The sequence below is a fragment of the Panulirus ornatus genome, chromosome 73, assembly GCF_036320965.1.
Source record: "Panulirus ornatus isolate Po-2019 chromosome 73, ASM3632096v1, whole genome shotgun sequence".
Taxonomy (NCBI): Eukaryota; Metazoa; Arthropoda; class Malacostraca; order Decapoda; family Palinuridae; genus Panulirus; species Panulirus ornatus.
In genome coordinates, this window is record NC_092296.1 from 14608088 (window position 1) to 14630555 (window position 22468).

At 40.0% G+C, this 22468-nt stretch overlaps 1 protein-coding gene across 1 annotated transcript in view; it reads left to right on the forward strand.

Moving 5' to 3' along the window:
* Positions 1-22468, forward strand: part of LOC139748229 (uncharacterized) — an 86540-nt gene extending 64072 nt beyond the window's left edge. Inside the window, exons 5-7 of the mRNA XM_071661088.1 lie at positions 6166-6305; positions 12371-12527; positions 21660-22468. Coding sequence (XP_071517189.1) covers positions 6166-6305; positions 12371-12527 — 297 coding nt within the window. The 3' untranslated portion in view covers positions 21660-22468. The remainder of the gene's footprint in view (positions 1-6165; positions 6306-12370; positions 12528-21659) is intronic.

Here is a 22468-nt window from a genome sequence, read left to right on the forward strand (position 1 = left end):
TTTAATGTATGTATGACTCATGGTGAGGTGCCTGAGGATTGGCGGAATACTTGCATAGTGCCATTGTACAAAGGCAAAGGGGATAATAGTGAGTGCTCAAATTACAGAAGTATAAGTTTGTTGAGTATTCCTGGTAAATTATATGGGAGGGTATTGATTGAGAGGGTGAAGGCATGTACAGAGCATCAGATTGGGGAAGAGCGGTGTGGTTTCAGAAGTGGTAGAGGATGTGTGGATCAGGTGTTTGCTTTGAAGAATGTATGTGAGAAATACTTAGAAAAGCAAATGGATTTGTATGTAGCATTTACGGATGTGGAGAAGGCATATGATAGAATTGATAGAGATGCTCTGTGGAAGGTACTAAGAATATATGGTGTGGGAGGCAAGTTGTTAGAAGCAGTGAAAAGTTTTTATCGAGGATGTAAGGCATGTGTACGTGTAGGAAGAGAGGAAAGTGATTGGTTCTCAGTGAATGTAGGTTTGCGGCAGGGGTGTGTGATGTCTCCATGGTTGTTTAATTTGTTTATGGATGGGGTTGTTAGGGAGGTAAACGCAAGAGTTTTGGAAAGAGGGGCAAGTATGAAGTCTGTTGGGGATGAGAGAGCTTGGGAAGTGAGTCAGTTGTTGTTCACTGATGATACAGCGCTGGTGGCTGATTCATGTGAGAAACTGCAGAAGCTGGTGACTGAGTTTGGTAAAGTGTGTGAAAGAAGAAAGTTAAGAGTAAATGTGAATAAGAGCAAGGTTATTAGGTACAGTAGCGTTGAGGGTCAAGTCAATTGGGAGGTAAGTTTGAATGGAGGAAGTAAAGTGTTTTAGATATCTGGGAGTGGATCTGGCAGCGGATGGAACCATGGAAGCGGAAGTGAATCATAGGGTGGGGGAGGGGGCGAAAATTTTGGGAGCCTTGAAGAATGTGTGGAAGTCGAGAACATTATCTCCGAAAGCAAAAATGGCTATGTTTGAAGGAATAGTGGTTCCAACAATGTTGTATGGTTGCGAGGCCCACGCTATGGATAGAGTTGTGCGCAGGATGGTGGATGTTCTGGAAATGATATGTTTGAGGACAATATGTGGTGTGAGGTGGTTTGATCGAGTTAGTACTGTAAGGGTAAGAGAGATGTGTGGAAATAGAAATAGCGTGGTTGAGAGAGCAGAAGAGGGTGTTTTGAAATGGTTTGGGCACATGGAGAGAATGAGTGAGGGAAGATTGACCAAGAGGATATATGTGTCGGAGGTGGAGGGAACGAGGAGAAGTGGGAGACCAAATTGGAGGTGGAAAGATGGAGTGAAAAAGATTTTGAGTGATCGGGGCCTGAACATGCAGGAGGGTGAAAGGCGGGCAAGGAATAGAGTGAATTGGTTCGATGTGGTATATCGGGGTCGACATGCAGTCAGTGGATTGAGTCAGGGCATGTGAAGCGTCTGGGGTAAACCATGGAAAGTGCTGTGGGGCCTGGATGTGGAAAGGGAGCTGTGGTTTCGGGCATTATTTCATGACAGTTAGAGACTGAGTGTAAACGAATGGGGCCTTTGTTGTCTTTTCCAAGCGCTACCTTCCACACATGAGGGGGGAGGGGGATGTTATTCCATGTGTGGCGATGGGAATGAATAAAGGCAGACAGTGTGAATTGTGTGCATGTGTATATATGTATGTGTCTGTGTGTGTATATATATGATTACATTGATATGTATGGGTATGTATATTTGCGTGTGTGGACGTGTACGTATATACATGTGTATGGGGGGTGGGTTGGGCCATTTCTGTCGTCTGTTTCCTTGCACTACCTCGCAAACGCAGGAGACAGCGACAAAGCAAAATAATGATAAAAAGAATTTTTCAAAGCAAACACCTGATCCACACATCCTCTACCACTTCTGAAACCACACTGCTCTGCCCCAATCTGATGCTCTGTACATGCCTTCACCCTCTCAGTCAAAACCTTCCCATATAATTCCACATCCAGGCCCCACACAACTTTCCATGGTTTACCCCAGACGCTTCACATGCCATGGTTCAATCCATTAACAGCGTGTCGACCCCGGTATACCACATCGTTCCAATTCACTCTATTCCTTGCATGCCTTTCACCCTCCTGCATGTACAGGCCCCGATCACTTAAAATCTTTTTCACTCCATCTTTCCACCTCCAATTTGGTCTCCCACTTCTCCTTGTTCCCTCCACCTTTGACACATATTCTCTTGGTCAATCTTTCCTCACTCATTCTCTCCATGTGCCCAAACCATTTCAGAACACCCTCTTCTGCTCTCTCAACCACACTCTTTTTATTACCACACATCTCTCTTACCCTTTCATTACTTACATGATCAAACCACCTCACACCACATATTGTCCTCAAACATCTCATTTCCAGCACATCCACCCTCCTGCGCGCACACATCTATATGCATAGCCCATGCCTCAAAACCATATAACATTGTTGGAACCACTATTCCTTCAAACATTCCCATTTTTGCTTTCCGAGATAATCATACATACATTAAATAACCTTACCAACCAGTCAGCTATACAGTCACCCCCTTTTTTAAGAAATTCCACTGCAATACCATTCAAACCCGCTGCCTTGCCAGCTTTCATCTTCCACAAAGCTTTTACTACCTCTTCTCTTTTTACCAAATCATTTTCCCTAACCCTCTCACTTTGCACACCACCTCGACCAAAACACCCTATATCTGCCATTCTATCATCAAACACATTCAACAAACCTTCAAAATACTCTCTCCATCTCCTTCTCACTTCACCACTACTTGTTATCACCTCCCCATTAGCCCCCTTCACTGAAGTTCCCATTTGCTCCCTTGTCTTATGCACATTATTTACCTCCTTCGAAAACATCTTTTTATTCTCCCTAAAATTTAATGATACTCTCTCACCCCAACTCTCATTTGCCCTCTTTTTCATCTCTTGCACCTTTCTCTTGACCTCCTGCCTCTTTCTTTTATACATCTTGCAGTCATTTGCATTATTTCCCTGCAAAAATTGTCCAAATGCCTCTCTCTTCTCTTTCACTAATAATCTTACTTCTTCATCCCACCTCTCAATACCCTTTCTAATCTGCCCACCTCCCATGCTTCTCATGCCACAAGCATCTTTTGCGCAAGCCATCACTGCTTCCCTAAATACATCTCATTCTTCCCCTACTCCCTTTACCTCCTTTGTTCTCTCCTTTTTCCATTCTGTTCTCAGTCTCTCCTGTTACTTCCTCACACAAGTCTCCTTCCCAAGCTCACTTACTCTCTCCACTTTCTTCACCCCAACATTCTCTCTTCTTTTCTGAAAACCTCTACAAATCTTCACCTTCGCCTCCACAAGATAATGATCAGACATTCCTCCAGTTGCACCTCTCAGCACATTAACATCCAAAAGTCTCTCATCGCGCGCCTGTCAATTAACATGTAATCCAATAATGCTCTCTGGCCATCTCTCCTACTTACATATGTATACTTATGTATATCTCTCTTTTTAAACCAGGTATTCCCAATCACTTAGAAATACTTAGAAAAGCAAATGGATTTGTATGTAGCATTTATGGATCTGGAGAAGGCATATGATAGAGTTGATAGAGATGCTCTGTGGAAGGTATTAAGAATATATGGTGTGGGAGGAAAGTTGTTAGAAGCAGTGAAAAGTTTTTATCGAGGATGTAAGGCATGTGTACGTGTAGGAAGAGAGGAAAGTGATTGGTTCTCAGTGAATGTAGGTTTGCGGCAGGGGTGTGTGATGTCTCCATGGTTGTTTAATTTGTTTATGGATGGGGTTGTTAGGGAGGTAAATGCAAGAGTTTTGGAAAGAGGGGCAAGTATGAAGTCTGTTGGGGATGAGAGAGCTTGGGAAGTGAGTCAGTTGTTGTTCGCTGATGATACAGCGCTGGTGGCTGATTCATGTGAGAAACTGCAGAAGCTGGTGACTGAGTTTGGTAAAGTGTGTGGAAGAAGAAAGTTAAGAGTAAATGTGAATAAGAGCAAGGTTATTAGGTACAGTAGGGTTGAGGGTCAAGTCAATTGGGAGGTGAGTTTGAATGGAGAAAAACTGGAGGAAGTGAAGTGTTTTAGATATCTGGGAGTGGATCTGGCAGCGGATGGAACCATGGAAGCGGAAGTGGATCATAGGGTGGGGGAGGGGGCGAAAATTCTGGGGGCCTTGAAGAATGTGTGGAAGTCGAGAACATTATCTCGGAAAGCAAAAATGGGTATGTTTGAAGGAATAGTGGTTCCAGCAATGTTGTATCGTTGCGAGGCGTGGGCTATGGATAGAGTTGTGCGCAGGAGGATGGATGTGCTGGAAATGAGATGTTTGAGGACAATGTGTGGTGTGAGGTGGTTTGATCGAGTGAGTAACGTAAGGGTAAGAGAGATGTGTGGAAATAAAAAGAGCGTGGTTGAGAGAGCAGAAGAGGGTGTTTTGAAGTGGTTTGGGCACATGGAGAGAATGAGTGAGGAAAGATTGACCAAGAGGATATATGTGTCGGAGGTGGAGGGAACGAGGAGAAGAGGGAGACCAAATTGGAGGTGGAAAGATGGAGTGAAAAAGATTTTGTGTGATCGGGGCCTGAGCATGCAGGAGGGTGAAAGGAGGGCAAGGAATAGAGTGATTTGGAGCGATGTGGTATACCGGGGTTGACGTGCTGTCAGTGGATTGAATCAAGGCATGTGAAGCGTCTGGGGTAAACCATGGAAAGCTGTGTAGGTATGTATATTTGCGTGTGTGGACGTATGTATATACATGTGTATGGGGGTGGGTTGGGCCATTTCTTTCGTCTGTTTCCTTGCGCTACCTCGCAAACGCGGGAGACAGCGACAAAGTATAAAAAAAAAAAAAAAAAATTCCCAATCACCAGTCCTTTTTCAGCACATAAATCTACAAGCTCTTCACCATTTCCATTTACAACACTGAACACCTCATGTATACCAATTATTCCCTCAACTGCCACATTACTCACCTTTGCATTGAAATCACCCATCACTATAACCCGGTCTTGTGCATCAAAACCAGTAACACATATACATATATACACATATATATATGTATATTATCCCTGGGGATAGGGGAGAAAGAATACTTCCCACGTATTCCCTGCATGTCGTAGAAGGCGAATAAAAGGGGAGGGAGCAGGTGGCCGGAAATCCTCCCCTCTCGTTTTTTTTTTTTTTTTTTTTAATTTTCCAAAAGAAGGAAAAGAGAAGATGGCCAGGTGAGGATATTCCCTCAAAGGCCCAGTCCTCTGTTCTTAACGCTACCTCGCTAACATGGGAAATGGCGAATAGTGTGAAAGAAGAAGAAAGATATATGTATATGTATATACACCCTGAAATAATTGGACAGGCACTAAACAAAAGCTCTCCCAACTCAGTCTTAAAACTTTAGCCCACCAGACATACAACCATCAGAAGCCACACTCCCCAGATAGACAAATACGTCACACTTTTCCATCTACACTCTGGACATTACCCATCTTTACAACTCTGCAAACCCCATTTTAGTGTTTCCAAGACCCTTCATGCCCATAATGCAACTACCATAATAAAGACACCACACACTTAGTACTCATTTGCCATGAACTGTCTGCACATAGACACGCACACATAGCTACACTTTTTGCAACCTATGTCCTGACTGGTGGATTTGGCTAGCTTCCTGAGCATTGCAGTTGCTTTTTAACCTATGTCCTGACTGGTGGATTTGGCTAGCTTCCTGAGCATTGCAGTTGCTTTTTAAAGATAAAAGGCAGGAAGGAAATAGTAAGTAAGAAATAAAGTAAGGGTGATGGTGTGAAAACTGAAGATGAAAGCAGTCATGCAAAGGAGAAAAATTTTGGTACACTGAAAGCCCAACTGAATGGGAAAAAATGTAAGCCTAGAGTATGCAAGAAGCCTGATGTATGATTGTGAAACCCAAGTGTTTTTTGGTTAGGATATATAAAGATAAGAGAAGATATGGATCATTTGCATAGTATAGTTTCTATTTCATATAGATTTATTTTTTCTAGTTACAAAAATATTTGTAATCATTACTCAGATATGATTTCTGTCTAGGGAGCTGATGATCTGTAACTGCTTTCTGAATAAAATCTGTGTATTTTTTATGAACAGGTCTTAAGGTTTAATTTTTAGATAATGTACTTATGCCAACTTCCCTGCCTTAGGTGGAAGAAAAACAGTGTGAGGTCAGTGATGTTGAAAATACAGTAATGGTTCACTTCACTCCCACCATCCCACACTGTAGCATGGCTTCCCTCATTGGGCTCAGCATCCGTCTGAAGCTTTTACAGGCTTTACCACCTAGGTGTGTTCATTGTTCAGTTTGGTAAAGTACTAAGTGTATTTATACGTTGCAGTAGCATTCCTATAAAAAAGTCATATTTCTTCTTTTTATACTTAACCATATCTAACTTCAAATTTCGAATGTTACAAACTGCAAGTAAAGGACTGGTTACTACTTCATTAAATTTGACATTCTTGTTGTATGCATGCCCCAGATTAGCTGATTCTGTCCATTTGATGTTGAAAGTAAGCAATTCATGTCGGATTTTTTTTTTTTTTTGCACCAAACTAGCTTTATATTCTTTTCTTTTACAGTTGTTTGCTATTTTTTGCATTAATGAGGTAGCACCAGGAATAGATGAAAAAAAGGCCTCATTTACTCGCATCCATGCCTACAACGAAGCCCCACATAACCTTTCCCTGGATTTCCTGTCAGTTCATTGACAGGTTGTTACCTCCTGTATCCCATATTGTTCCATTTCACTGTATTCCATGCACATCTTTCACCCTCCTGCTTGGGCAGGATCCAAGCACTCAAAATCTGCATCACTCCTTCTCTAGTTATGTCTCTCCCTTCTCTTTGTCCCCTCCACTTCTCACACAAGCATCCTCTTTGCCAACTTGTTGTTACTTATTTTATCCATATGTCCAGATCATTTCAGCACACACTTTTCAGCTCCCTCAACCACACCTCTCTCTTACCCTGTCATTACTTACTTGATCAACCCTCCTCACACCACATATTGTCCTCACACGTCATTTTCAAAACATTCACCCTCTTATGTACATTTTCATCTATAGCCCATGCCTTGCATCCATAGAACACTGTAGTGGCTGCTATACCTTCTAACATACCTATTTTTTTCATCCAAGAAAGTGATCACCATTTTCACACATTCCAGAACCTTGACTTCTCACTCATGCTATGACACCTGTTTCCATTTGCTGCCATGTCCACTCTTAGGTATCCTCAACACTTCACTTCCTCCAAATATTTTCTGTTCAAACAAGGGATAGTTTGATCCTCCCAACCCTGACGACCGTAAGCTGCCAAAATATGGACATGGAATGAGTCACAGAGGTCAAGAATCCAGGTTGTGGAAATGAGCTGTTTAGGAGGAGCATGTGGTATGACTAGGTGAAATGAAGAAATAAATAAGGGGGTGTAAGAGAGATTTGTTATAGCAGGGATTGCTAAGGGAATGAAATGTGTAGTGGTAGAGTGGGTGAAACATAATACTTTATGGTGGATTAGGCATGTGGAAAGAATACAAGATGGAGTTTACAAGGAGAGTGTATGATAGTATAATTAAAGGGGTTGGTGTGAGAGGGAGACTATCCATGACATGGGGAAGCAGAGTAGAAGAGTACTGGCAGTAGGGGAATGATGGGAGAATGTAGAATTGTGTGTGTGAGGGAGGCATGTTAGGGATAAGTGGAGACTCTTTTGCCATGGCCATCCCCTTGTTGGGACTTCTTCGAGGGAACAGGCATTGGAGATGCAGATAGAAACTTACTCCCAAACTAACCTGCCTCTTTTTGCAGTGCTAAGCCTATTAATATTGTTTTTATTCACATTTACTTTCAACTTTCTCCTTGATAGGATGAACACTACAAAAGGACTTTCTTGCAAGAATATAAACTAAGTCAGGGATAGAACCATTTGTCAACAAAGAGTTATCAGCATTACCCTATTGTGAGAACTTGCTTAATATTCCTACTTTGTAAAAAGCTTTTTATATTATTGTAGTTTTCAGCAGTAATAATATTGTCTTAAAAGAAATTTGTACTGCTCATAAAGTTGTGTGTACAAACTGGTAGAGTCTTAGAGTTTAAACAACATAAAATAATGTTAAGTATGGTCAAGAATCTAATGCAGTTTGTTCTTTTTATGAGATTTTGGTCATCTAATTGACTGGAGTAATGCTGTTTTCACATAGAGGAACTCATTATTGGATTGAAGTATTGTTGGATCATCTCTTGTCAAATATAGCAGAGATTAGTAATATAAATCAAAAAATTTAGTTTATGTGAATTAGATAACCTCACAAGTGAAAAAATAGAAATATGTTTCCCAGAACATAGGTCCACCTCAGTTTGTAACATAAGAGAGGTGAAAACGTTGAGGGTAACCATACTGTAAACCTTTCACTTGTTTCTTTATTCATTTGCCTGCCTCTCCCGGTGGCAGCTGGTATATTATATGCTGGCTCAGTCTGTCTGTACTCATACTTGACATTGTAATTGTACGAAAGCGCTTACCACCCACTCCATATGTTCTTAATACCCTCCACAAAGCATCTCTATAAATTCTATCATATGCCTTCTCCTGATCCATAAATGCCAAATAGAAATCCATCTTTTTATCTAAGTATTTCTCACACATTCTTCAAAGCAGACACCTGATCCACACATCCTCTGCCTTTTCTGAAACCACACTGCTCCTCCCCAATCTGAATCACTGTACATGCCTTCACCCTCTCGAATAATCCCTTCCCATTACAATTTTATAGGTATATTTAACAAACTTATGCCTTTGTAGTTTGAACATTCACCTTAATTCCCTTTGCCTTTGTACAGTGGCACTATGCATGCATTCCATCAATCCTCAGGGACTTCACTATGATCCATACATACATTGAATATTCTTACCAACCAATCAACAGTCAGCCCCTTTCTTAATAAATTCAGCTGCAGTACTATCTGCTCCCACCTCCTTGCCAGATTTCATCTTCTGCAAGGCTTTCACCACCTCTTCTCTATCTCAACCAAACCACTCCCTGACTCTCTGACTGCCCACCACCCCAACCAAAATGCCTCACATATGCCACTCTATCATCAAACATATTCAGTGAACTTTCAAAATGCTCACTTTATTCCCTCATTTCATCACTACCTGTTATCACTTTCCCCCTTCACTGATGTTCCCATTTGTTCTTTTGTCTTAAGCATGGTATTTACCGCTTTCCAAAACATCTTTTTATCCTCCCTAAAGTTGAATGGTACTTTCTCACCCCAACACTCATTTGCCCTCTTTTTCAACTCTTGCACCTTTCTCTTGACCTCTTGCCACTTTCTCTTCTACATCTCCCAGTCATTTGCACTCCTTCCTTGCAAGTATCATCCAAACGCCTCTCTTTTCTCTTTCACTAACAACCTTACTTCTTCATCCCACCACTTGTACCCTTTCTAATCTGCCCACCTCCCACTCATCCCACCACTCAGTATCCTTTCTAATCTGCCCACCTCCCACCTTTCTCATGCCACATGCATCTCTTGCACTTGCACATACCATCACTATTTACCTAAATACATCCCATTCCTCATCCACTTTCCTCACATCATTTGCTCTTACTTTGCCATTCTATACTCAATCTCTCCTGGTACTTCCTCACACAAGTCTCCTTTCCAAGCTCGCTCACTCTTACCACTCTCTGCTCCCTAACATTCTCTCTCCTTTTTTGAAAACCTGTACAAATTTTTACCTTCACCTCCACAAGATCACAGTGATTGGACATCCCACCAGCAGCCCCTCTCAGCACAGTAACATCCAAAAGTGTCTCTTTTACATGCCTATCAATTAAGACATAATCTTATAATGCCCTTTGACCATCTATCTTACTCGCATACATATACTTGTGTATATCTCTCTTTTTAAACTAGGTATTCCCAATCACCAATCTTTTTTCAGCACACAAATCCACTAGCTCTTCGCCATTTCCATTCACAACACTGAATACCCCATGTACACCAATTATACCCTCAACTGCCATATTACTCACCTTCGCATTTAAGTCGCCCATCACTGATACTCGGTCTTGTGCACCAAAACTGCTGACACACTCATGCAGCTGCTTCCAAAACTCTTGCCTCTCAAGGTCTTTCTTCTCATGACCAAGTGCATATACACCAATAATCGCCCATCTCTCTCCATCCACTTTCACTTTTACTCTCATGAATCTAGAATTTATTTTCTTACACTATCACACTCCCACAACTCCCGCTTCAACAGTAGGCTACTCCTTCCTCAGCTCTTGTCCTCTCACCAACCCCAGACTTTACTCCCAGGACTTCCAAATCATTCTTCCCCTTTACCCTTGGACACCCCCCTCCCCCAAAAAAGAGAAAATTCTACATGGTCCTTAACGTGGTGGTGGGGATTGTGTAGATCAGTGATGGCTTGAGCAATGGCAGTGGGGAGCGGGGATTTTCCTTTCCCTGGTATGTTTAACCATGCTGCAAAGGTCAAGTTTTAGATCTCAGACAAACACATGTAGGTTATTTTTTTCTCCTATACTTTTCATTCTTCCCTTCATGTTGTATCAAAACTGAAATTGGCCATTTGTTTGAGTTAAAACCAATTTCTAAGATAGAATATTCTAAACTGTATTAAGAGTGCTGAATAGCCTGAGATGCTCCGATGCTTGGCTTATAAACCTAAATTTTATGATCCAGTCCCTTTACCCTTGAGCTTTGTTTCATTCAGAGCTAGAATGTCCAGGTATCTTTCCTCAAACTACTACCTATCTCTCCTTTCTTCTCATCTTGGTTACATTAACACACATTCAGACACCCTAGTCTGAGCCTTCAAGGAGGATGAGAACTCCCCGCTTGACTCCTGTTTCCACTTTTAGATATTGAAATACAAGAAGGGGAGGGTTTCCGACCCCCCACTCCTGCCCCCTTTGGTTACCTTCTACGACACACTGGGAATACATGGGAAGTATTCTTTCTCTCTTATCCCCAGGGATAGGCGATATTGATATGTTTAAGTCTATTCTTAAACATATATACAGTATTGCTTTCAACTACTCGTATTTGCAAATCATTCCATATGTTAACAATCCTTTTGAAGAAAAAGTACTTCACCTCATTATAGATAAATTGTTTGGTCCTGAGTTTTTATCTGTTATTACACCTGATATCAGATGAATCCAGTCTGAGGTAGCTTGATAGATCATCAAAACTTTGATAATTTGGAATTCTTGTATCAGCTCACCTCTTAACCTCCTCCTTTCTGAGCTAAAGAGATTCAAGTCATTAAATTGACTCTCATGGGATTTGCTTCTCATCCCAGAAATCATCTATGTAGCTTGGTGCACCTCTCTCTTTTTTAAGGTAGGGTGACCAAAACTGGAAATAATATTGAGGATGGGAACAAACCAGTGAATTATAAAGCCTAATGATTTCCCTAGACCTGAATTTAAAGGCACTTCAAATGAATTTAGGTCACCAGAGATTTTTTTGCCCAAGTTTTTCTTCTCACTTATGTTTTTCAATTCAGTACAATTCATACTGTAGCTTGCTTTTTTTTTTATTTTACTACCATGTAAAAAATTGCAAAGCAGAAGCACTTCCCAACCCACCTCTTCCTTCAGCTTAATGCTGGAAGGAGAAAGATGAAAAATTTGTTCCATGCAGTGTTAAGATAAAAAACTGCCATGGAAATCTCATCTGTTATCAGTAATGAAAACCAGATAATTACCAGTCTCCTGAAGTCACACTGCTCCTTCCCAGTTAGATGTTCTGTGCATGCCACTACCCTCTGAAACCCACTCTCGTATACACCTTAAAGAATACTCGGTAGATTTGTATTTTCCTTTATAGTTTGAACATGCACTTTTGTCTTCCTTGCCTTTCGTATATTAAGGGCACAGTACATGCATTTACCATGACTTGGGTGCCTCACCTTTAGTAGTACAAACACTAAATAGCTTTCCTTATAAATTCAGCTCTAATTTCATCCACTCTTACCATTCACACACTTCATCTAAGTTATGAAGGGCTTTAACCATTATCTTCCTTGTCACCAAAACTGTTCTGTAAATCTGTTATTCTGCATACTACCTCATCCTATCTTCTATCCTATCATCTAACATGTTCAGCTGTCCTTCAGAATATCCTCTCCCATTTGTCCCTTGCTGCCCTTACACTATTCACTGTATTAAAAATCATGACCAATAAACCCTTTTTGAAATATAAGTTTTTGTTCTGTACATTTTTTTTGTAGAAAACCCAGGTGGATATACTGCAAATTTTTGTGAACTGGTCTAGTTTCTGTATGGTTCTGTCTTTGTCCACTTGTAGGTTTAAAGTTGATGTACGCATCACACCTGGGACTCATGCATCAGAACATGCCATCAACAAGCAACTGAATGACAAGGAACGTGTGGCAGCTGCATTGGAAAACCCTCACCTTCTAGAAGTTATAAATAAGTGCCTGAACTCTCGAGGCCAAGCATAGGTAATTTTCATGAGTTAGAAGTAGATGAGGATAATGATGGTAAATTTAAAAGGCTTGATAATAAAGTCTATTTAGAAATACCTTTAACTCTGATCCAATTCATGTGGATTGGATCAGGTTCTTGCAGTTTCACAATTTTTTAAAAGCTATGAACAGGTGCCCAAATCCTCTATGGCAAGCACAGGGTTAGAGGAGGAGGATTATGGTAAAATATCAGCTGTTTGCATAAGACTTATCTGGAAATCCCTCATATTTCTTTTAACTGTTCCTGTTCATGTGAATTAAATTACGTTCTTGCTGTATCCTTGTTTAATCATATGTACTCTGAATTTTTATTGTTATACATTCTGAGTAGGAAAATTATTTATTGGGTTAGATCTTTGTCTTTAAGGCCTATCATTCACTCTTATGTCTTCACATGAAACACACTTGTACTGCATGATATCATCTGAAATACCTTATCCTTCAGTATCTCGCTTCTTGAATCTTTCTAGTGCTTTCACGGTTTGCCTCTTCCCCTGTGTTTTTACAGGCACACTATTATAGATATTCACCAATCTCTAATTCATCAATGTACAGCTGTATGTGGTCATGCCATTTTAGAAAACTTTTATTTGTGCATCTTGCCAATAATTTCACTGCATGTGTTTTAATGTATTATTTTTCCTTGCATGCTAAGCATCATTTGTTACTGCCCTGATTTTAGCAGTCCATATTTAAGAAGTTCACTATATTTTACCATTTATGGAAACTGTTGCCATGGCCACCCCCTTGAGGGAGTTCCTGAAGGGAACAGGTTTCAGAGATAGAGATTGATAGATAGGTAGACATTTATGGTTCCATATAAGAGATAAAACATTTCTGGTTCCGTATAAGAGATAAAACATGTTTTCCATCATGAAGGCTACACATTGACAGTGATTCCCGATCCATTTTTATGCAGTGGCACACCTAAAGCAATGAAAAACTTTTGGGGCTTTATCAGCTGAATTGCCCTCCAACAGTTATTATTATTTGCGGATAGCAGTTAAAGTGACCATCTCATTCTTATATATTCATTAGTTTGAGTAGTTTACAGTGAAAACATTTATCACATGCATGTCATCCAAATACATAATTTTTCACAGAAAATATACTTGTGTTTTTGAATTTGTCCTTCAACAAGGATTTGAAGTGTGAGGTAAAAGATAAAATTTATGCCTTTCTCATTATGGAAATTTATGCTCATAGCGAACAAAGTTACTTGAGCCTCTTTTTTTGTAAAAATTGGCACTTGTCAACATGAAAGTTATATTCATTACAGAAAAAAAAATGAGTCTATTGTTGGAAGTTTACATTTCTCAACATATGCATTTCTCGATGTGAAAGTTTATACTGTATTCATAATGTTTTTGTCAAATAATGCACTACTTCTTTTGAGATGAAAATCACATGGTTCTTAGCAAAATGCAGTCAAAAGATATTGCTTACTAACTGTAAAAGTAGAGACACTTGGGCTTGCCGATGTGAGCAGAGCTTCCTGATTTAGGGGCTGACTGGTGACAGGGCGAATCACTGGTCCAATCATAGCTACTAATAACAGAATGCTAGGGCAATTTCAACAGCATCCCAGTCAGGAATAATTACTTTTTTCTTACATATTTTTACCAAGACTCACAAAACACATCCAATTTTCTATTCTGCATTACTCAACTCAAAGTATGCATACATTCTACTGTAATACCTTTAAGCTTCATTCTCCCACTGTTATTCCTAAAAGATCATTATTATGATATACTATATACCAAAACTTGCAACTTTCAGTTTTTCCCATTCCAACAAAAAAACATCCTATCCCTACACACTTCATCAAAGCAACATGTTTGTGGATATGTGTAATTGTGAATTTGTGCAGTATAGGCTTGTCGGACTATTCCATTCATCCACAGCTCATAGTGTAGTAGTACTTCTATACCTCTATTCAGACAAGTTACTTTTGGCGAATTGAATATGTGAAGTAACCTAATGGTTATTCAGGGCTTTTTAGCTGGAAAAGGATATAGAAAAGAAAAATTAAAAAAGTAATTTACATAGAATTATATATTTTGCTTTTTAAATATAGATATTTGAAAACTGTGAACTACTTATGTTTAATTGTATAATTTGGTTTCCTTTAAAGTATGTCTAAAAACTTGAATGTTTATATAAAATTATATGTTTTAGCCTTGAATTTTTTTTTTCTTACATTATTAAGTGTCAAAAATGTCAAATACTTTTATTTCTGGTATTGTATGTGTCATATTTTACTTCTTTTTTCTCCAGACAAAAGTCCACATCGAGGCTGGGCATTCAGTTTGGATATCTTCAACATAATATAACAGTTGTGGGTGTCATATATTGGAGCAGGTCTTTTTTCCATTAAATGACCAATCATTAGTTCACAAAGAATTTTCAAAGTGGGAAAACCCCTTGAAAAGCAAGGCCATTCTTCAACACCTTTATTTATCCTCCATTTAGGCTACCAAACCTTATCAGGTTTGCCATTTACATCAAACTTATTATTTATTCTACCCATAAAATCATTGTGAGGTATGACTGTTATGTACCTATTAATAGATGAAACTTTTAGCTTCACCATCTGTTAATTCAGTGCTACTGATACCAACATGTCCAAAACACTGGCAGAATTGTACACTTTAATACTTAAGAGTGTATTCTGACAGCACAGTCTTGGGCTTTCGAACTATGGGATACATTGGATTATAGTGTTATTTCTTGGAGTGCACTGTCAATTGGCAGTGTTGTTTTTCAGAGCTTTCATCCAGTCCCTGTAACATTTGATCTTAGAAACCCTTCAGGGAAGGAACCTACAAAAACCTACTCGAGTTTATGTCCCAGCTACTCATATAAATGGCAATTTCTGTATTTTTATATTAAAAAGTTTAGAAATTCTTGGATATTGATCAGCAGCTCATACTCATACTCATTTGTAGGATTGGATGCTGCACATTTAAGTCTAGCAACATACTTTGAGCCAAGTTCCACTCATTTTAAATTCATTGAGAGCTTTAGATAATATGAATGCTCCTGAGCATATTGTGATACCAAAATTTTGGTTGTCAGTCATTTCCAGGACATTATCAGCAGCCAATGAATACATCTGGCAACTATACTCCAGTTTTGATCTTCATAACTTTTTTCCTTTCGGTTCCAGACAGAAGCCCTCATTGAGGCTTGGAATCTAGTTAGGACATATTACTCTTGTGTGTCATATATTGCAACAGGTCTCCTGTCTTATAGGTGACCATATGTTAATTTAGCATGACCCGTTCTCAGCTCAAAATGACAAAGCCCTTTGAAAAATGAAGGCCATAATACAACACCTTTCTTTCTCTTCCATACTGTTAGTCTTTTAGGCTGCCAAACCCTATCTAGCTTGCCATTTACATATATCATGATTATCTATTCTGCCCAGAAAATCATTATGAGGTATAACTGCTGCATGTTGATTACTAGGTATGACTATTAGCTTCATGTATTAATTCATGATGGCTTGAGTGTAATCTGACAATCCAGTTCGGAGTTATTGAACTATGGGATATGTTGGATCATAGTGTGATATGTCTTGAAGTGCACTCTGGGAATTGGAGTACATTTTTTCCCCCTAGTTGATTTAAGTGTAGCCTGAATACCATTTAGTTCTGCAGTAAACATAGAAAAATCTTTTAGTAGTTTTCTGTAAATGATTCTTTGTCAGTAACTTCACCACACTTTTTGAGCCATCAGTACAGTAGGGATCTTTACTGTGGTAGAATAGTATCATGCTAAAGAAATTTATTTTTGTTATTACAGAAGTAGTGTTGCTTTTGGTAGTTTCACTCAGTCCCTGCAAATTATGATTTTTTGTAATCTTCCAAGGAATGAGCAAACAAAAACCTATATATTGAATTAAGTCCAAACTGCACTTAGGGAATGAAATGAACAATAAGCTATTTATTGAATTAAATCGAAACCACTGTCTTAAATGGCATTTTTAATCTTCATTAAAATGCTTACAGAAATTTTGGATGTTTATCAAACACCTCAGTATCTTAGTAGCAAAAATATATTTATATGTAAGGTTAATCGTGTGCATTTAAGTCTAAGACATGTATTTTAAACCAAGTTCCTTGCTTCCTAAATTCACTGGGAGCTCACAAGAATCTGCACATAGATTTTCAGCATTAGAGGATTTGAATATTCCTGTGCCAGTTCTTTTAACAAATTATGTTCGTCAGTCATTTTCAGGATAGCAGCAGCAGCCAACAAATACACATGGCAACCATAGTCCACTTTTTATCTTTATAATGAATCATATTGTATGTTGGAGAGGTTGTTCTGGGAGAGTCCCAGATGTTGCAGATGATGTAGGCCTATAACAGTAGCATCAGCACCAGTGGCAGGAGTCATCCATGAGATGACACGGTACCATGAGTGATGGTGACGCTGAAAGATTGAGGGAAGTCAGTCCAAGGACGCAAGGGTGAGCTCATGTGTCTGATATGGCTCAGGCAATGTTCAGGGTCCTGTTGTGTCTGACCAAGGGACTGTGCATGCCCTACTCATGGAAGAGCACTGCTTACACTGCCTTTGCTGTCCCTTACGTTTATTTTGAGTTCAACACTTGTCATAATGGCCTATATAAGTGTATTTAGCAGGGCACCATACCATGCGAGACCAGTGGCCCTTACAGCCACAACTGTTGCACACTGCCTTAGTAGCTGAGCATGACTGCCACCCTTACTGCTTACTGCAGCTGTTGCAAAGGGCACTGGATGGGAAAATAGTCATAGCATTGTGGGGTTTTGTCTTCCCCTTTTTGTACTGCGAAATGGCCCTCACTGCTGCTGTTGGGGGAGCCGCAGGGCTGAAGTTGCACTTCTTGTGGCCTAATAGGAGCAGCACATCATCACTGCATCCTGCAGAGAGAAGGAAGTGTCAAGGGAGATGAGACATTGCACCAGCTCCTCGTCCTTGATACCCATTAAAATCGCTTGCTTGATTTGGGTATCCCCACACTGCTGGTGGTGACTTTTCCAGATATTGACTTCCTCGGATGCTCTTTTCAGATAACCGTAGAAATTGTCAAAAGGTTCACCTTCTATCTGTCTGCAGCTGAAGAGTTCCTGCCCATGCAGTGCTGCATTGCACATGGTGGGTGTTGGAAAGGTGAGTGGGGCTGCGGCAGCGCTGCTCGAGAATTGATAAGAAATGGACGCATGCTCCATGCTGCCACCAGCCAGGGAACAGAGGGGCCATCCAGTACCCACAGGACAGCCATGAAGGAAACACAATACACACAACTCTACACTTGCACTGACACTGCACTCAAGGAAAAGCACAAACACTCTCTGCACATGCATACCCTCATAAAATGCACAGTGAAAAAAAATCATGGGGCACAAGATGGTTGGTTGGGTAGCATGAGACAGTGTGTTCCACATGGAGATGCACTGTAACTTGTTCATATTCTACACACTGCACCATGTATGTTGGTCTGAGTACAGTCAAGATACTGAAGAATGACTGAAACACACTTTGTAGACATGTAGGTCCTTATTTTTGGTAAGACACAGTACAATATGTGGAAACACAGTACAACAATGCACAAGGACAACAGCTGATCAAAACAGAAGACTTGTGGGTAATAAGAGATGCCACAAGTCGATGGCTAAATTAATATATGACATATGGGACGTAATGCAATCATTCCCATACGCTGCTAACTAGCCGACATAATATTATTATAAAGTATGAGGTAAAGTAATTATATAGTTACACACATGTGGGGTTACATGATTACAATCTTTTGCAAATATAACCTCAGCATGGCTTTCCTATCACTTCATAAAAGTAATGAGACATTATCTTCAAAATGTTTAATGTCTTTGTCACTTTACTTTTATTTTTAACATGAGGGGCCCATGTCAGTCATCTTTCAGAAATTATGCCTAAAAGTTTTGCTACCTCTTTATATAAAATGTAAATGCTTTTCAGTTATACATGTGGTATTGCTGATCTTTTACTTGATCTTGTAAAATGTGTAGCTATAGTAATTTGTACAGAGAAATTAAAACCAGATTTGACAGGCCAATCAGTAGAAGTAATCAGTAGTAGGCAGGTAGTAGTAGAAGTAGATAGGTAGTGGGTTGGAACATTAGGTAGACACACTAAGTAGAATAATTAGGTAGGAGCCTCTGAAAACAGTGTTAGAATTGCCTTCTACCATTGGTCCCTTAAAGGTGAGGCACTAAAGGCTAAGAAGTGGCATTGGAGTTCACCAGTTATGGAGACTTTTGCCATGGCCACCCTTTTGAGGAAGTTCCCAGAGGGAATGGACATCAGATATGTAGATACAGATCAGTAATCTTGTCAACAGCAGCTTTCAAACATTTTACAGCAACTTTAGATGATGGTGTACAATAGATAGCCAATCTTCAAGAAAAAGAAGTAATATGACAAATATAACATCCCTTGGAATAGTGCCTGCAATACTATTAATAGCAACAGTGCTGTTGGTAATAATGAACACATTACCCTATGGTAAACCTTCTTTGTATGGGAATTCTCTTTTCTACTCACTAGCCAACTTCATCTTCAATTTTCTCTTTCAAAAACTGAATAAATCTTGATAGTCTGTCTAAAAGGTCCAGTTTGTGGCATTGCCTTATGATACAGTACCTTTAGTATTAATATAGACTTTTTCTGCCACAAAGTTTTCTAACTTAAAGACTGCTATTTTATGGTGATGATTAGCTAACCCTCTCTGAATGTCATTTGCTATGATCTGTGGCTTTTTTTTTTTTATAGAAAAAGTGTAAAGTTTTATTTTTATTAATTTATTAATTTTTGTTGAATTGGTTTGAAAACTGCATTTTTTTCACAAACAGTAATAGGGCCTGGCAAGATTATAGACTTGGGATGATGGAGATCAAAGAAGATGATGGAAACTTTGTAACATGATTGAGGCAAGATGATGAAAATGTGGTGATCTGTTAAGATAATGGAGATGTAGATGATGACAGAAACCTGGTAAGACTATGGAGGCCAAGGATGATGATGATAATGGCTTTGGAAGATGATGGAGACTAAGAAATGATTGTGAAGACATGCTACAATGATGGAAACCTGATAATGGAAACCTAGCTTAGGTACCTGACGGCCATGAAAGAAATGCAATAAGTGGTGAGGTAACTTTGCCAATAGAGTTGAGATTCCTGGCTGGTGCCACTAGCTTCTGCTGTGCAAGATGATGCCCATGTTGCTACTGAAAAGATTGGGTTACAGGACACAGGGTGCTGCTGAGAGAGCAGAGTTACCCAGCACTACATAGAGCCCTCAAATATCTGGCACCAGCGAGACGAAATATCCCACTGTGCTGAGAAAGCTGAGGTACTTAATGCTCTTCAAAGAGCTAACAGAGTTGAGATTCCTGGCTGGTGCCACTAGCTGCTGCTGAGCAAGATGATGCCCATATCTTAACTGAAAGGACTGGGTTACAGGATACAGGGTGCTGCTGGGAGAGCAGTTACCCAGCACTACATAGAGCTCTCAGATATCTGGCACCAGTGAGACGAAATATCCCACTCTGCTAAGAGAGCTGAGGTAACTAGTGCTCTAAAAAGAGCTGAGATATATGATGTTGCTCACTCTGCTGTATAGTTCCTTTAAGAGAACAGATATGTTCTTAAAACTGAGGGAGGGGTAAGATATTTGGCAGTCCTGAGATGCCCGAGATCACCTGGCACTGCTGAGAGAGCTGGAATTCCAAAGGCTGAGAGAATGCTTTAAGGTGTCAAAAACATACCACAGTCAAAGCGATGATGCGGGAAACAATATTTGCCAAGTTTGTAAGACAGTTGAGAAGATTAACACAATATTCTCATTTCGTCGAGGAAATGACTTGGAAGTGTAAGAAGTGACATTTCCTGTAAAATAAGCCTGTTAATACTTGTAGGGTGCATAAGAAATTATACAAAGTGTAGGAATTCTGTAAATCTATTTTAGCGAGACTTGTCACACAGGAAAGAGAGGGAATAATTACTCACGATTACTTACAACAAGGGTTGGCTAAAAGGTAGGAACTTGTGGGGAGCTTTCTGCAGGAAAATCTAGTTTCAGAGAACAAGTAACTTGTGTATGTGTGTTTAGAGATTTTGTGCTTGTGAAATGAACACGAGCAGCCAACGTGAAGGTGATGTAGAAAGATAAAATGGATTAGGCCAAAAGTATGACACTTTGATGGCCAGTGAAGTACTGGCTCACTGTGCAGTGGTCACTAACTCTCCTCATACTCAGGCCTGTATTACCGGTAATGTACCTCCCTAGGTTGGTGGCTCTACTACAACCTACTACAGGTTGAGAGAGGTCTGTTCTTCAATAAGGTAAACTACTGGTTGAGGGATTACAGTAACCACACCATTGGTAAGGTCTTGATAATAGATTACAGTGATAACGTTTAATCTCGGATTCCGTCTACTCGAGCTAAGTTGTAGGTGAAATGTTAGGCACGCGAGTTGATGCATATGTAAGGAAAAAACACATGCTTGTTTTTCTAGGGGACAAAGGTGCTGTGAACTTGTAAACACCATGCATCCCAGAGGTTGACTTGCTGAATACCAAATAAACAAAATACAAACTTATTAATGTGGTTAGTGTAATATGGAGTGATACCAAGACATCCACCAGGCGACGCAAGGCACAAAAAAAAAAAAAAAATAAGCTGGGGTCTAGACTAGCTTGGCCATCTTCGATAGAAGCTCATAATCCTGGTGAGTCATGTCATGATTTGCAAGTGCTCACGTATTAAGTTTTATTACAAGATTTTAGGAGATCAAGAACTCGTTGAAGGGCAAGGGGTTCGTGCCCCACCTAAGAGTGTCAGTGACGATCTATGATAACATTTCATTAGACGTTTCGTGATGTAGCGATGATAAAATTAGACTTTACCAATATGATATTGTACTGATGCGTCGCTGTAAAGCCCATCTTGTTCTGAGCTGCAGGCCACAATGGCTTGCCTGTCTTGTCGGCAACATTGGTGTTCACAACAGTTAGTTCACTCCTCAGATGGTGTCAGTGAATGAATGACCTGTGTACCTTACGCATCCTCAGGGTGTCTTGTTTCGCGGGCTTCATCATACGCTGAGCACGGCCATGACATTCATCATTCAGCTGCCGATATCAAGGTCACGCTGTGAATGCGGTCACTCATCCTTCCTGCAGTTGCATCTTGGAACATCAGCAACGCTTCCTCCATCTTGCAGCACAACTACAGGATCTCTGCATCGCTTCCTCCCTCCTGCATCACAACCACGTGACCTCGGCACTGTCAAATCCCCTTTGCAGCAGCAGCACTACAGAACCTCGATAACGCCTTCTCATTTCTGCAGGAACGTTATGAAATCGGGCATCTTTTCATCTCTCCTGTAGCACCACCACCAAGGGAAGCCTGCCTCACCTCTTTTCCTGCTCCAACACCAACAGTCTGTATTCTCGTCAATGGTTCTCTTTTTTTTACCTGTCGTCATAGGGTTTCTGCGTTGCTTATGTTTTTATACCCCCACGCCAATCCTTTCATGTCTTATGAGTGTTAAACAGTAGCACTCCATCTGTATCTTAACGACAAACTATAATTTTACTAAATTAGTCTTACGGTAGGAAGAAGATATCTCCAACAGCCACCCATCATTAGGGTCATGAGTCACATGACACTGAGAAACCTTAGCACACATCGTCACCTTCAGAATGTACAGCCGCTGGTCACCATGAGACATCATAAATGAGTTGGGCGACTCATGTTACATAGCAATAATGTAAGTCAAACCTGATTCTCAAGTGATAATACTTGTTGCTATAATATCATTACTCTTATCTGTAGATTTGTAGACAAAAAATATAATCTTTGAAAAAACAAACAAAAG